Source organism: Eriocheir sinensis, unplaced genomic scaffold (genome assembly GCF_024679095.1).
Source record: "Eriocheir sinensis breed Jianghai 21 unplaced genomic scaffold, ASM2467909v1 Scaffold953, whole genome shotgun sequence".
NCBI classification, from domain to species: Eukaryota; Metazoa; Arthropoda; class Malacostraca; order Decapoda; family Varunidae; genus Eriocheir; species Eriocheir sinensis.
In genome coordinates, this window is record NW_026112334.1 from 2,501 (window position 1) to 19,889 (window position 17,389).

Sequence of the window (17,389 nt, forward strand, 5' to 3'; positions counted from 1 at the left end):
CTTCTGCTGTAAAAAAAAAAAAAAAAAAAAAATTGTAACTCATCTTAACCATCTACCTCCGTTTTGGGCCGTGGAAAAAAAAAAATTTAAATTAAATAAAATCAAATGCACGACTCCGAGTTAGTTGAAGGACTTAACTGAACCACAGCTGTTTGTCCTCGCCTCTTGTAAGTCTCCTGTACCGCTGTTTGCCCCTATTAACACACCCTCGTCAAGTCATCTCACACACACACACACACACACACACACACACACACACACACACACTCAAGAGACATTATCAGAATTATCAACAGCTACAGCCTGAAGACTCTGAGGCTGGCCAAGACCTTCACACCCAAGAGGCTGTAGACCCCTTCTCCCATATTCCAGCCATGACCCTGTGAAGACTCTGAGGCTGGCCAAGACCTTCACACCCAAGAGGCTGTAGACCCCTTCTCCCATATTCCAGCCATGACCCTGTGAAGACTCTGAGGCTGGCCAAGACCTTCACACCCAAGAGGCTGTAGACCCCTTCTCCCATATTCCAGCCATGACCCTGTGAAGACTCTGAGGCTGGCCAAGACCTTCACACCCAAGAGGCTGTAGACCCCTTCTCCCATATTCCAGCCATGACCCTGTGAACCGCGGGTATATCAAGTGTAGGAGAGTTAGCTCGCTTCCAAATGGCCGTGTGCTCCCTTCCCTTCCTTTTATATGCGAATCGAATCGATTCCATTCGTGAAGAATCAACACGATTCATGATTCGCCACACTAATTTCAATGTAACCGTTTACACCAAGCAAATCCAGTCAATTCAAGTCATGATGATTCAGAGTCACTGGTTGGTTTGGACCCATTTTTTCATTAGTCAAGGCGAGTCATCCGAGGAGCAAGCACCATGCCAGCGGACGTCCTTGTCAATTTAGTAGGAGAACGACGTGTGATATATGATCCCAGTGATCCCATGCACCGACATGGAGATGCCACGGCTGCTTTGTGGAAGGATACTGCTGCTGAAAAGAGTCAACAGTTTGTATTCATTTACCACAGGGGAACTATTGCAGGCTGCTGAACCACAGAAGGACGTGCCGCGCCATACATATGATTTACTAGACAACATTCCGCAGCATATTTTTTAAACAAATGGCAACACAAAACGTTATGGACGTGGCTGATATTCTCATTTGGCAACTGTGCGCTGTGTGGTCCACGTTTGAAATGCGTGACACAGCTGCACGTCGGTAACTAGTGTTCTGCTTTCTTACGGAGGATCCAGTCAACTCCACCAACATTTTAAATTGCTCTTTAGTTATCCAAAAGAAGTCATAACATTTATCTGGATTATTCAACAAATCTGGGAACAATGTCCAAAGTTCCCAAATTCAGGTCTTTTAACAATAATTTCCTGCTGTCCGTTGGTGACGCCCACGCTGCCTCGGCCACAGCAGCGCTGCTATTTCAGCGACACGTGAAGGTCCACACACGTGAAAGCCTGCCTTGGTGCTGCCTTCTGAATGTGCTGATTCAAAATGACTTGAGTCAAATGATTCTTCATGAATGGAATCAATTAGATTTGCTTGGTGTAAACGCAGCCTTAGTATAAGGGGACGCCTGACTGAAGGTGAAGTGTTGCATGGGAGGGCGAGGCTGTCAGGCTGAGAGGGACATGGATCCATATTTAAAGGAACGGCTGCCAACCCTAAAATTTCTGGAGCCTGCCATGAGTGACAGCCGCAGCACGCTGCTGGTGCAGGCAAGAGGGAGGGAAGTTACGTTTAAGATACTGAATTTTATCAGCTGGACCATTCAGATGATAAAATACTGTACGGAACAATTGCCGTTCCGTAGTGGTTCAAAACAGAACGCTACATTTCATTCTGGAATACAGAGCGATTCCCTATTTTAAGGAACGGCAAGGCTGCCGCCAAGACTGTCGTCAAGACGGTCAGGAAGACCGTCGGCCAACTCCTTGGCAACTGTCAGCCAGTTATTCAGCCAACCAGTTGACAGACAATCTGGAAGACTATCGTCAAGACCGTCAAGACTGTCGGCCAATCGGTCGGCAGATTCGTGGTTGTCGTAGACGTGGCGCCATTTGAAAAATTGACCGTTGAGACTCGTCTTGGTACTGGTTGGCAGCATGTCGCAGACATTCTGCCAACTAGTTGGCTGAATGTCCCAGACAGTCGGCAATCATGGTAGCCGGCACCAAGACGCCAAAAAGTTCTTGGAGCGTGGGAGCCAACTTGTCAAAGGCAGAAGTCGCTGGGTTGTCGTGGCCCAGAGTTGGCACGCTGTGAATGTGGCTTTGCTCCCACGCAGGCTTAAGTAAATTTGGCTTTAGAAAACTCCACTTTCTCTCCTTTCCTAACTGTCACTGTATATTCGTACTTCCTTACTTTCCTCAGTGTCACGACACAATTCACATTTGCCTAACCAAGTCATCCTCCCACGCAGGTTTGGCTAAAGGCTTCAAGGTTTGCGTTCAGATAAGCCAATTAGTATTTTCCTCTGAATATGCATTTCCCATTTGCCTCGCCCCGCCGCACGCCACGAAAGGCTTCAAGTTTGTTTGTTCTGATAACCCAAATATTATCTTGGTATTAACGGTTAGTTTGCGGGATTTAATAACCCAAAGAATCCTTCAGAGCCAGAGTGCTGACGACTCATTCTACGTCCGTCACACCTATTCCTATGATGCTGAAGACTTCTCGTGCGTATTTCCTATTAGATAAAGAATTTTTCATCCCATCGAGTGAATTTCTTGAACTAAAACCAAGTGTGGTGTATTAATTGTTGCCAGCTTACAAACTTTTTACTGGCTCAAGAGTTTTATAATTTCTGCAAGACTTTGTGAATATTTGGTATTAGATAAAGCAATTTTCAGCCTGTCAGAAACAAATTTCTTGAACTAAACCCAATGAATCACTTGAGAATATCACGTGCATTGTCACAAACAATATAGTCCTTGGGCCAGGACCCTCAAATTCACGAATCGGTACCATCCGGGGTGACCAAATCTTATTGGTATTTTTCACTTGCTACATGTCTCTAGTTTATGTTCTGGTATGATAGCCCTGTCAATCTGGTAGCTTAATCGAGGTTATCACGCCTCGAAGGTGGCGACCCTTTGGTCCAGTAATATTTTACAAAACATTGCTGGTTGGTGTAAAGCAAAGCTACAATCTTTATAATTGGCAGAAAGATATCTCAAAGGGTATAGATTAAAGACATAAAATGTTCCTACCTCTGAGGGTGGCGCTTTTCCTTTTTAAGGCACATGACCCCCCTTAGAAAGGGGTTTCAAAATTTTGTTCTCATATTTGTTCATTTTTATCCGAAATGGTACATTGTATGAAAAAAGCTATAGGAAGAAAAAAATAAGGAAATTAAATTCAGCACAAAATCATATCTATGCATTTTTTATCAAGCTCTTACAGTTTTAGTGCAAAATAAAAGCAAAGTTTGACGACCCGCGTTTCATGAAAATATAAGATAATTACATTTCACAGCCAGAGTTGAACCCAGTCCAACTATTTATGCTCTGGGTTTCAGGTTCTGACAGTCTGGTCAGGAGCCATAAATGGTTTTCAAGTTTGGCAACCTTTACTTCTGCCGTGGTGTCTGCATCTATTGTGTCAGTCTTTGGTGGCCCAGCTCGCAGCCCGACATTGTACACTGGTTGCATTATTGGTGAAGGACTGATACTTCTCTTTTTGGATTTTGGAATTACTGGTAAAGGTTTCTGTGGTAAAGGACCTGCTAGACTTGGCTGGACAGCAATGCCATTGACTCTGTGAGAAGTACCTTCTCCACTAAGTGTCTCCTCCAGTCGGTCTATATTGTCCCATGCCAAGGTTGTAAATATACCTGGAGAGATGTTTCCTGGCAGGGCAATATTATCTTTGGAGACTACCAACTTTTGGACACAGAGAGCTGTGTCTATTTCCTGTATCTGTGAGTAGGATACACTGTGACCCAGGCGGTTCAGTGTTTGTATTAATTCTGTGTTGCCTGTCAAAGATTTTACAGCAAATGGAAGAAGTACATGCTTTGGTGGTTTGGTTTTGCCACAGGTTACAGCATAGACAAGATCACTGGCAAATGAATTAGCAAGTCGTTGGACTCTGTCAGAAGGGCATACACAGTCCCTCTCTCCAGTCAGCAGGGTATACATAAATTCCATTACAGATTCAGGAATTACATTTTGATCTGTATTAGGCCATGGCTGGCTGACATCTTGCTTCACAATCTGATTTCTCAGCTGCATTGCTGCTTTGCTCATATCACCAGAGTTTAAGACCCTTGCATCTTCCAGACCCTTCTTCATATTATAGACTTGTTTGACAAGTCTATCTCTTGACATGGTGTCTGGATAAACAAGAACTTTTCCTGTCTCAAGAGGGACAAAGTGGAGAGATTCACCCATTTCACGCTCTAACTTACGACGTAAATGCTTCTTTGTTGAAGGTTTGATCTCGCTGATGCCACGACCGATCATAGATCGTTCAAACCTTGATGCGAGATCTGTCATAGGCAGTACTTCAGGACTGGGGAATAGTTCATTCCTGATGTACAAGAGGAGCTCCTCGCAAGCTTGTCTCTCTGCGTCTTCATACTCTGCATCCTTAGTGTGTTCTTGCTCTTTGGCTGTACCAGAGCATACAGCAGACTCCACTTTTGTATACAGTTTGTAACAAGACTTGTGGTAGTGTCCCTTTGCAGCAACAAGTTCTCTGCTTAATAAGGCGAGAACTTTCTGATCAAGTTTTTTTGTTGCTGCATTGCGAATTCTGTCATCTGCACGTAATTCGGCACACTGGATAAGTGGTTCCCTTGTTTTTTGTCCTTTCAGGTATTTGCTGAATTTACTACAGAAGATACAGTTACTTTCATACACCCTTGAAGTACTTGGTGCATCACGAGTTGATCTTCTGAAACTGACCTCTGCAGGGTGTACAATGGTATCTTTGGCAGATTTAGAAAGGATAGCATTAAGAGCCTTTTTCATGGTAAAAAGACTACGACACTTGCGATGATATAGTACTTCTGGCACTTGTCCATCTTCAAGGATTTTGGCTATTTCCAAAATACCAGAATGTTGTCTGATTTCTGCTGCTCGAAGTAATGTGTTCCAGGAGTCCAAATCTTTTGGTGACACCAGAATGTCACAACTACCATCAGAGCAATGGATGATACAATCACTTCTTGGACGTTTCCTTGGCAGCTGTAGCTTGATATCTGTGTCATGATTTTGTGGATCCATCATATGCTTCACTATGGCAACACACTATGTTTTGCATGCACCTGTAAAGTACAAATAATAATACCTGGTGACAAACTCTGCAGATCTTTAACTACTGCATTGACAGTGTGTTAACAGCTTGTAGTTAAAGAAGAAGAAAAAAAAAACTTGATTAAGGCCAGCACCACACCTGAAGCATGCAAGCGTGTGAGGTAATTAGGAAGCACTATCCAAGAGCAGACCCTTTGAAGCTTGGCACCTGCAAGCCTACTTGTCACCAGTGTGTGCCTCAGGATTGCAATGTCTAGCAGCATGTACCTGCAATGTACAAATGGTAATACCTGGTGAGAAACTGTGAAGAGCTTTAACTACTGATAATGCATGCAATGTGTTAACAGTTTGCAGTGAAAGACACAAAAAAGGACTGGATTAAAGTCAGCACCACACCTGAAGCATGCAAGATTGAGAGGTAATTAGGAAGCACTATCCAAGAGCAGACCCTTTGAAGCTTGGCACCTGCAAGCCCACGTGTCACCAGTGTGTGCCTCAGGATTGCAATGTCTAGCATGCACCTGCAATGTACAAAGGATAATACCTGGTAAAAAAAAACAGTATGTAGTGCAATATGCCAAAAATAACTTGACTAAATGCTGAATGTAGCTTCACCTAAAACTTGAATGAAAGATAATCACTTCGTTTCCTATTGGAAAAATATAAATGTGCAGTTTTCTGCGATTTTCAAATATTTTCCACGTACGGTACACTCTTGTAAGGCTTATTATGTAAATTATATCAAGATATGCATTTCTGTGACTATAAAGTTATTTTTGTTTTTAGCCTTTTAGATCACAATATATAACATCTGAAGATTAGAAAGAGTATCATTTAAAAGAAAAATTATCACTCTACAATCTCATCTCTATTGTATTTTATCGAATTTTTTTTTGTTTTGAAGTTATTAAATGAAATAGCTTAAGAAACGCAATTTTTTTCGATTTTGATGTAAGTGTGCCTTCAACCTACGGCTTCATTTTCTCATAAACTATGACAGATACAGCAAAACTTTATAGAGACACAATTGTGTAGAATTCAATTTACTAAATTCTTGATCCCTATATCTTTATGCGTACTAGGCACCGTTTCTTTATAAAAACGAAAAATATGAAAAAAATACTCTATGAAATTGGGTTTTTCGCAAAAATAAACAGGAAAGCTACCAAACTGGAAATTCTTTTGCCTCTAACTCTTTTTCTACATAATCAAAGTCTCTGAAATTTTACGTACACACAGAAGAAAGATTCACGCACATGTACGCAAAATCGCAAAGCTCTAAGACGCACGCAAACACACATCGATCCAAGGCAAAACGCACACACATACACACACACACACACACACACACACCAACCTGGGAGAGCCCTCAAGCACTGCTGAGCGATTTGCCGGACGGCACTCTCTCGGTCGGTCCTTTGAGGAGATCCAGTGGAGGAGCGAAACCTGGCTCTTCTTCCTCCCTCCTCCTCCTCCTCCTCCTCCTCCTCTGATGGCTGCTGCTTCTTCCTTCCCCTTGTCTTCTGTTGAGAGAGAAAAGTATGAGTGAAAATGAAAGAGAGAGAGAGAGAGAGAGAGAGAGAGAGAGAGAGATAGAGGAAGAGGAAGAGGAGGAGGAGGAGGAGGAGGAGGAGTCTCAATGCTAACAAGGGTAGAATAGGATTGTAGGTGTAATATACAGGTAGGAAGGGAGTTAGCATAATTTACAGGAGGAGCCGATCAGAAATTTAGATCTGAAAGTGTTGACATTTTTTTTTATTCTGAGTAAACTAGAGCACTTAGGGTCATGAAATTTGGCGTGGAAGGAGTTAAATAGTTGATCTTAATTCCCTCAAAATCCCAACTCCCGAAGACAAATGGAAACCTGAGAGAAATGGATCTGAATTAAGGAGAATGTTTCCGAGGACTTCATTTTTTGGCAGTAAGACATCCCGAATCTTGAAACATTTTTGATGATTATGAAAAATGGTGAGGGTTTAGGATCATGAAATTTTGTGTGAAGAGAGTTAAATAGTTGGTCTCACACACCTCTTCAGTTTTTCCCCTTTTTTCTTCACTATTCTCAAAGGTATTTTAGTTTGCTTGGTGTGGTTGGAAAGACCATTAAATTCTCTACTATCTACCATTCCCTGCCCGCCATCACCATAACGTGTACCATAACAGAGAAATGGGGCCATGAAATCAAGGCACCATTACAAACTCCACATTTTCCCTCACACACTGTAGACAATATCTTTCATGATGAGGGTGTCGACATCAAATATACACTGATTTCTCTAATCATTGTACCACTTAAGATTATACATTTCAAAGTCTACCCTGAAAAACATGGATACAACACGTAAAGTAATGAGGAGTTAGAGAAAACGAGAGCGTGGACTAGGCTATTTCTCAGAGGTATAGACGCTATTCTCATTTGGTTCTCTCTCTCTCTCTCTCTCTCTCTCTCTCTCTCTCCCTTCTGATACCTTTCTCTCTCTCTCTCTCTCTCTCTCTCTCTCTCTCTCTCTCTCTCTCTCTCTCTTTTATCGGTAAATTTCTAGTGTTCTTTCTTTCATTATTTATTTACCTTCTCTCACCTCTCTCATTACCTCACCTAATCTAACCTTCCCTAACCTTCCCTAACCTAATCTAACCTGACCTAACCTAATCTCATAGCTGGGCGTTATCGCGGTCAGTTCTCGCGATACTTTAGCGCTGATAAAGAATAAAATTGGGTTATCGGCCATCCGTTACTCAATTCAATAACTATCAGTATCTTCGTGACTTTGGTAAGCAAACTACGTAGCAATAATCGCTACTCTTTTCCGCCTCTCAGGAAAAGACGTCTCCCTACACGTGGCCCGCGGCGGGCACCCGGTGTTGTATGAAAAACCTTCGGGCTATGAAATATTATCTTCAGTGAAGAGATTTCACACTTACATAGATCATCAACCTTAAAACACTCGGTTATTATTTGTTGATGTTAGACTCCAAAAATCAATATATCAAAGAGAAAAATCATTTCACTTTGCCTGCCCCAAAATGATGATTCACTGCCTCAAATTGGATAATATTCCCCATTCGTTTGCGAGCATGCCATGGTATTGAAGGCACCCGGTGTGGTGTGTTATTAGTAGTTGGTGTCCCATCGTCAGCAGCTGGCGCTTTAGTAGTGGACAAACACTATGTACTAGTAGTGTCTCGTGAACAACGACGCAGTAAGCGTTGCCCTGTACTACACACACCCACAGGGTTAATTAAGATTCGTTTTAGGTCCGTGCCAGTATCTAGTACCTTATGAAACATCAGTATCTCTTCATAGATTATCTTTTCTACAAACCTTCAACAGTCATGGAAACGCTTTGAAAATCCAATGCAAGGCCTTTTTTTTTGACTCATCGAAGAGAAACAGATCAAGATTACATCGATACCAGGATCGGATATAGAGATGCTTTGACATAGATACAAGGGGAGAATATATATAGATTGTCAGGCAAAAAGAGGTGATCTCAAAATTTGACCTAGATTCACATAGACCAAGATTACACAGATGCAAGGGCCTGTTATAGAGACGCTTTACATAGATACAAGGTGAGGATATATAGATTGTCACCCCAAAGAGGTGGTCTGAAATTTTAACAGATTCACATTTAGCGCAGCCCAAGCAAGTCCTGCCGTCAGACGACTCTACGCTTGGTTAGCGAGGGTACGCTTGGTTAGCAATGGTACGCTTGGTTAGCGATGGTACGCTCGGTTAGCGATTAGCCCACGCAGGTGAGAACAGGTCCACCACGCGGGGTAATTTGACTTTTAGAACGCGCACTCCAACTCCTGTCGGCAGACGACTCTGCGCTTGGTTAGCGATGGTACGCTTGGTTAGCGATTAGCCCACGCAGGTGAGAACAGGTCCACCACGCGGGGTTCTTTTTTTTTTAGAACGCGCACTCCAACTCCTGTCGTCCGACGACTCTGCGCTTGGTTAGCGATGGTACGCTTGGTTAGCGATTAGCCCACGCAGGTGAGAACAGGTCCACCACGCGGGGTTCTTTTTTTTTTTTAGAACGCGCACTCCAAGTCCCGTCTGGCTGAGGGATTGGTCTAGCCCAAGTGGGTTCCTTTTCTAGCTGGAGCGAAAGTCACGGAGTCCAAGTTGTAGGCCTCGGTCCCCGGAGTTGAAATGTGCCCCAGCACTTCGTCTTCGGCCTTCCCGTTGGGCTGGCGTGGGCTGAAAATGTTCTTGCTGGAGCGAAGGTGTCGGAGTCGAAAATGTGGGAATCGATCCCCGGAGTCCAAGTCCGGAAAGAGCCGCCGCTTCGGGCCAACCGTTGGGTCTTCGGCCTCCGAGAAAGCCGTTTCTTTTCCCGCTGGAGCCCAAGTCGCGGAGTCAGAAATGTGGACCTCGGTCCGGGGAGTCGAGTTGTGGCACTCGCTTTCGATTGGAGCTTGGCGTTGGGGTGCCAAGGGCCGAAAACGTTTCAAGGTCAGCGAGATAGGCTGAGGCGCTACGCGCCTCAGTGGGAGGTGGGGGAGGGTGGCGAGTGCGAGCAGACGCTAGCTCGGGGGGCTCCTCCTTGGGGGGCCCCGAGAGGCGGTCTGGGCCTGGCCGTGGCGGCCGCGAGCCAGTGGAGGGCAATTGTGAAGGTCTCGTGCATCGCCTGGTCATCCCAGGGGGAGAGGAGGAGGGCGAGGAGAGGCAGGGGGAGGAGAAGGAAGAGATGGCGCGGGCCTCGTTTGAATACAGGCCGCCATATTGTCGAACGCGCGGGGCGGAGGATTGGTCTCCCCTCAGTCTAGCCAGGACAGCGGTCGGTGGAGGAGTGCGCTCCGTTCTGCTCAGGCGGGAGGGCCCTTTCTTGCCTTTTTTGGGGGGTTACCCTGGGGAGGGGAGAGCTTTCTGGCTCGTTCTGCTCAGGGGAGGGGCCCTTTCTTGCCCTTTTGGGGGAGGGTTTACCCTGGGGAGGGAGAGCTTCTGGCTTTTTCCCCCAGGGAAGGCGCTCTTTTGGCTTTTTTCCCCGGAAGGCGCTCGTTTCAGGCGTTTTCCCCGGGGAAGGCGCTCTTCTGGCGTTTTCCCCGGGAAGGCGCTCTTTCTGGCGTTTTCCCCGAAGGCGCTCTTTCTGGCGTTTTCCCAGATTTTTTTTTTTTTTTTTTTTGCCCTCTCTTTACACTCCCCCCACCAACCAAAAATCCGCCCCCCTTCCCCCGGCAAGCTGGGGGCACTGTGGGGAACAGGGGGTTGAAGGGGGGGGAACACGCCGGGGCGACTTTTCCGGCACCGAACTGTGCCGCGGATCGCTTTGGCGGGCCCCCAAAAGAGCGAACATTTCACACTTTTTCAAAAAATTCCCCCAGGGGAAGGAAAAAAAAACCCGTAGAATTCGTCCTTTTTAAAAAAAAAATTCCCCCAGGGGAAGGAAAAAAAAAAACCGTAGAATTCGTCCTTTTTAAAAAAAAATTCCCCCAGGGTAAGAAAAAAAAAAAAGGGGGGAAACTCGTACTTTTTCATTTCTTAAAAAAAAAAAAAAAATAAAATATTTAATTTTTAATTAAAAAAAAAAAAAAAAAAAAAGAATTCGCCCCCCAAATCTGCGAATAAAAAAAAAAAAATACAAGATTTACTTTTTAATAAAAAAAATAATAAATAAAAAAAAGAATTCGCCCCCCAAATCTGCGAATAAAACAACAAAAAAAAAAAAAAAAAAATACAAGAATTCGTACCGAGGAACTCGTCCTTTTCTAAAAAAAAATCCCCCCAAATCTGCGAATAAAAAAAAAAAAAATAAAAAATCCCCCAAATCTGCAAAAAAAAAAAAAAAAAAAAAAATAAAAAATTTAATTTTTAATTTAAAAAAAAAAAAAGAATTCGCCCCCCAAATCTGCGAATAAAAAAAAAAAAAAATCCCCAAATCTGCAAAAAAAAAAAAAATACAAGATTTAATTTTTATTAAAAAAAAAAAAAAATAATTCCCCCCCAAAATCTGATAATAAAAAAAAAAAAAAACCAATAATTTGTACCTAGGAAAAAAAAAAAAAAAAACAATTCGAATATGCAAAAAAAAAAAAAAAAAAAAAAAAAAGATTTACTTTTTAATTTAAAAAAAAAAAAAAAAATTCGCCCCCCAAAAATGCGAATAAAAAAAAAAAAAAAAAAACCCCAAAAATATAAAAAAAAAAAAAAAAAAAAAAAAAACAAGATTTACTTTTTAATTAAAAAAAAAAAAAAAATAATTCGCCCCCCAAATCTGCGAATAAAAAAAAAAAAAAAAAAAAATACAAGAATTCGTACCGAGGAACTCGTACTTAAAAAAAAAAAAAAAAAAAAAAAAATTCGCCCCCCAAATCTGCGAATAAAAAAAAAAAAAAAAAAAAAAAAAATACAAGAATTCGTACCGAGGAACTCGTCCTTTTCTAAAAAAAAAATCCCCCCAAACCTGCGAATAAAAAAAAAATAAATAAAAAATCCCCCCAAATCTGCAAAAAAAAAAAAAAAAAAAAAAATACAATATTTACTTTTTAATTAAAAAAAAAAAAAAAATAATTCGCCCCCCAAATCTGCGAATAAAAAAAAAAAAAAAAAAAAATACAAGAATTCGTACCGAGGAACTCGTACTTTATAATTTCAAAAAAAAAAAAAAAAAAAAGCGAGGTACTCGTACGTTTTAATTAAAAAAAAAAAATACAAGAATTCTGAACACACACAGACATTTCTCAGTTCTGGTGCAAGCTATGGCAATGGTGGACAGGGAATGGTAGATAGAAAATTGAATTGGCTTTCCAACCACACCAAGCAAACTAAAATGCCTTTGAGAATAATGGAAAAATGGGAAAACTGAAGAGGTGTGAGGAAAAAATGATTTGTTAGTAATGGTGCCCTAAGTTCATGGCCCCATTTCTCAGTTATGGTGCAAGTTATGGTGATGGTGGATTGAAAATGGTAGATAGAGAATTGAATTGGCTTTCCAACCACACCAAGCCAACTCAAATACCTTAGAGAATAATGGAGAAAAATGGGAAAAACTAAAGGGGTGTGTGCAAGCAAGTAACATGAAACAATATACACTTTCCTTTTGCTATTATGTATGAAGATCATTGGCTCTTAATACAGTAGTAGAAGGCATTCCATTTCTACAGCAGCCCGGCCTCACACACCTCCTTAGTTTTTTCCATTTTTCTTCATTATTCTCAGTGGTATTTGAGCTAATTTGCTTTGGTGGGTTACAATTCAATCCATCTATTCATATCTACCATCACCATAACCACAAGGGGCCATGATGTTAGGGCACCATACCAAACTCACCCTTTCCCCTCACACACCTCTTCAGGTTTTCTCATTTTTCTCCATTATTCTCAAAGATATTTGAGTTTGCTTGGTTAGAAAGCCCATTCAATTCTACTATCTACCATTCCATATCCACCATCACCCTACCTTGCACCATAAAACTGAGAAATGGGACCATAAACTTAGGTCATCACAGCTAAAACATCTCAAACTAACTAACCAAGTCATCCTGCTGGCTTAAGTACAGATGGTACAGAAGGGGCGGAACAGCAACCACCTTCCCCACGACCAGATAGTTCGATGGTTCCGGCAGTACATAGTAGTCGCAGCTGCTCAATGTTCTCCTCTGTGACGTACAGTAGCAGTAGTAGTAGTAGTAGTAGTAGTAGTAGTAGTAGTAGTAGTAGTAGTAGTAGAGGTAGTGGTAGTAAGGAAGGGGATAGGGTTATGATATGTACCACGCAAAGATTCATATGAAGAATAGATTTTTTTAGCACTACCTCTAAATTTCATCCACCGTAACTCCACTTCTACTCCACCACCTGCATCATCCACCCCCTTTTAACCACATCTAGCCACACCACCCTTCCCCCACCACCACCACCACCACCACACCAAGGTATACAGGCTCCTAATTTGTACACTTTTAGCAGGAGAAGCAAAATAGTATAGAGATAAGTTGCATTCCAAAATTCAAGTTGGACCATCATTTTTCTCCACATGCTTCCACTTTTTTGGCTATAACTCCACTCCTACTCCATCACCAGCCACCACCCCCTTTTAACCACACCTAGCCACACCACCCTTCCTCCACCAAGGTACAGGCTCCTAACTTGTATACTTTTAGCAGGAGAAGCAAAAAAGTAAAGATAAGTTGCATTCAAAAATTCAAGTTGGACCCTAATTATTATTCTCCACATGCTTCCACTTTTTCAGCTATAACTCCACTCCTACTCCATCACCATCCACCCCCTTTTAACCACACCCTTCCCCCACCAAGGTACAGACTCCTAACTTGTATACTTTTAGCAGGAGAAGGGAAAAAAAAGACATATATCACTCACAAAAAGTTAAAACCACACCACATTTTTCTCAGCACTACCTCGAACTTAAACCACCATAACTCCACTTCTACTCCACCACCTGCATCATCCACCCCCTTTTAACCACACCCTTTCCCCACCACCACCACCACCACCACCACCACCACTTCAAGGTACAGGCTCCTAACTTGTATACTTTTAGCAGGAGAAGGGAAAAAGTAGAGATAAGTAGCATTCAAAAATTCAAGTCAGAACGTCATTTTTATCCACAGGCTTCCACTTTTTCAACTCTAACTCCACTTCTACTCCACCACTACCTCCATCCACCCCTTTTAACCACACCTAGCCACATCCTTCCCCACCACCATACCAAATTGCAGGCTCCTAACTTGCACTTTTAGCAGGAGAAGGAAAAAGTAAGAACATAATATACCCCAGAAAAGTTAAAATCACACCATCATTTTTCAACACTACTACCTCTAACTTCAAACCACCCTAACTCCACTTACTCCACCACCTTCATCATCCAACCCCCTTTAACCACACCACCCTTTCCCCACCACCACCACCACCACCACCACCACTTCAAGGTACAGGCTCCTAACTTGTATACTTTTAGCAGGAGACGGGAAAAAGTAAAGAGAAGTTGCATTCAAAAATTCAAGTCAGAACGTCATTTTTATCCACATGCTTCCACTTTTTCAACTCTAACTCCACTTCTACTCCACCACCTTCATCCACCCCCTTTTAACCACACCTAGCCACATCCTTCCCCCACCACCACCACCACACCAAGGTACAGCCTCCCACCGCACTTACCTTTGGCAGGGCGATGTCAAAATTGTCAGTCAGGGAGTCTCGTGGCGAAATCGGGCGGAAGAGAGAAGCCAGGAAATGGGTCGAGAAGAAGAAGAAGAAGAAGAGATAATGTAATGAGCATATATTGTGTTCTTAAGGGATGATTAGGCTAATTGTTTTTCTGGAAATCCTCATCATATATCGTTCAACGTTCTTAGGTGGACTTCATTAATAATAATAATAAGAAGAAGAAGAAGAAGAAGAAGAAGAAGAAGAAGAAGAAGAAGAAGAAGAAGAGGTAATGTAATGAGCATATATTGTGTTCTTAAGGGATGATTAGGCTCATCATATATCCTTCAACGTTCTTAGGTGGACTTCATTAATAATAAGAAGAAGAAGAAGAAGAAGAAGAAGAAGAAGAAGAAGAAGAAGAAGAAGAAGAAGAAGAGGTAATGTAATGAGCATATATTGTGTTCTTAAGGGATGATTAGGCTAATTGTTTTTCTGGAAATCCTCATCATATATCGTTCAACGTTCTTAGGTGGACTTCATTAATAATAATAATAATAATAATAATAATAAGAAGAAGAAGAAGAAGAAGAAGAAGAAGAAGAAGAGGTAATGTAATGAGCATATATTGTGTTCTTAAGGGATGATTAGGCTCATCATATATCCTTCAACGTTCTTAGGTGGACTTCATTAATAATAATAATAATAATAATAATAATAAGAAGAAGAAGAAGAAGAAGAAGAAGAAGAAGAAGAAGAAGAAGAGGTAATGTAATGAGCATATATTGTGTTCTTAAGGGATGATTAGGCTAATTGTTTTTCTGGAAATCCTCATCATATATCGTTCAACGTTCTTAGGTGGACTTCATTAATAATAATAATAATAATAATAATAATAATAATAATAATAATAATAATAATAACAATAAGAAGAAGAAGAATAAGAATAAGAAGAAAAAGAAGAAGAAGAGATAATGTAATGAGCATATATTGTGTTCTTAAGGGATGATTAGGCTCATCATATATCCTTCAACGTTCTTAGGTGGACTTCATTAATAATAATAATAATAAGAAGAAGAAGAAGAAGAAGAAGAAGAAGAAGAAGAAGAAGAGATAATGTAATGAGCATATATTGTGCTCTTAAGGGATGATTAGGCTCATCATATATCCTTCAACGTTCTTAGGTGGACTTCATTAATAATAATAATAATATTAATAATAATAATAATAAGAAGAAGAAGAGATAATGTAATGAGCATATATTGTGCTCTTAAGGGATGATTAGGCTCATCATATATCCTTCAGCGTTCTTAGGTGGACTTCATTAATAATAATAATAATAATAATATTAATAATAATAATAAGAAGAAGAAGAAGAAGAAGAAGAGATAATGTAATGAGCATATATTGTGCTCTTAAGGGATGATTAGGCTAATTGTTTTTCTGGAAATCCTAATAATAATTCTCCTTCAACGTTCCTCGTCAAAATATAAGACTTTTATTATATTTCGACGAAGAAGAAAGGATTGATATTAAGCGAGTGACGTTACCACCATTGTCGAAAAAGTGCGAAATTTCCAATCGATATATCTCTCTACCCATTAGTAGTAGCGCAATTCTGAAAGCACCAGCGTGTTCCTCGGAATTTTCTCTACCATCGACTAATCGGGCATTTACAAACACGCCTTGATTCAGGAGTTATAGGCCTACAAAGTTGTCGAAGGCTCTCACAAAACCGTTCTTAACTCCGTCAGTCTTAGGCCTATTGCAATTCTGATAGCACCAGGAATTTTAGTATTTTTTTCTTCACATATATCAACCCCTTTCATCGAACTGGAAGAAGGAATAACGATTTTTCAATTTTTAAACTTTTTCGTGTGAAGGCCTCGCGGGGGAAATGTGGTAGTTTAGCCCCGTAGAGTTGCCGAGGAGGGGGGGGGGTGAAATCTTTACCTGCTTAGATCTCCGTCTGTGATGCACGTAGAGCCTTCTTAAGGATATCAAAAGATTGCTCGTAAAATTACCTTTCTTTCCAGTGCCAAGAGGGTAAGAATCGATTAGGAAATACTGAATGGCAGCGTCTTAGAGTTAGCGACGGAAAATAAATCGTATCGCCATCAATACTCCCCGTAGGGCATTTCTGAGAGGATACGAGTGTGCATTCCCCGAAAAATTCTGGTGTTGTCGAGCGCCAGGGACGTAGGAATTAGTAAGGGATTAAGGAATGGCATGATCTGAAACTTAAGGAAGGTGATGGCTCAGGAACATCCATATATCTCACAAACTGTTAGCCCTAGCGCCATTTTGAGGCCAGAAATGGAGTTCTCGTCCCTTTTTGCCCAATATTGGACACCAAAACATGAGAAAATGGTTTAAAATAGCATAAAACCATAAGTTCTAATTCCCAAACACGTAGAAATGTCCAGCGTACGACACTTTCTTTAACAAAATATGATTTATGCTTCCCAGGCGCCATGAAGCTATGAGTAATTATTATTTTAGGATCGTAAGGGTAATCAAAAAGATAAATTCCGTCCTTGGAGGGGCCGGAATTGGCATTTAGAGCAATGTTGATACATTTCAAGGCGTCGAGTACGATACCTTGATGACCACATTTGTAAAGGTGCCATGTCGCCATATATTTACCCTCCCGTGTTTACCATTTCCTGACCTCCGGGACACATACAACGTCACTCATTTATTATTAGAGTTAAAATCATTACTTCCCGATGTATCCAGACCATCGCTAAGTCTCAAATAAACGATAAATATGAGATTTCACGAACGGCGACGCGGCAACGTTACTGAGCTTTAACGACAAGTGGACGGACTCACTGATTCCACTTGTCGGCATAATATTATGTCGGTACAGGAAGCTTTTTTGTAGCGATAGGCTTAATTATTCAACTCAGCCTATGACCTTTTCTGAGCTCAACATAATACTACTACTAATACTACTACTACTACTACTACTACTGGTACAAATACTACTACTACTACTAC

At 41.3% G+C, this 17,389-nt stretch overlaps 1 protein-coding gene across 1 annotated transcript in view; it reads right to left on the minus strand.

The window, feature by feature from the left end:
- LOC126995010 (uncharacterized) overlaps positions 1–17,389 on the minus strand; it is a gene marked incomplete at its 3' end in the record, with an annotated part of 61,410 nt that overhangs the window by 1,766 nt on the left and 42,255 nt on the right. Inside the window, exons 3-4 of the mRNA XM_050854282.1 lie at positions 5,675–5,799; positions 4,187–5,545 (exon numbers count right to left, since the gene is read on the minus strand). Coding sequence (XP_050710239.1) covers positions 4,187–5,251 — 1,065 coding nt within the window. The remainder of the gene's footprint in view (positions 1–4,186; positions 5,546–5,674; positions 5,800–17,389) is intronic.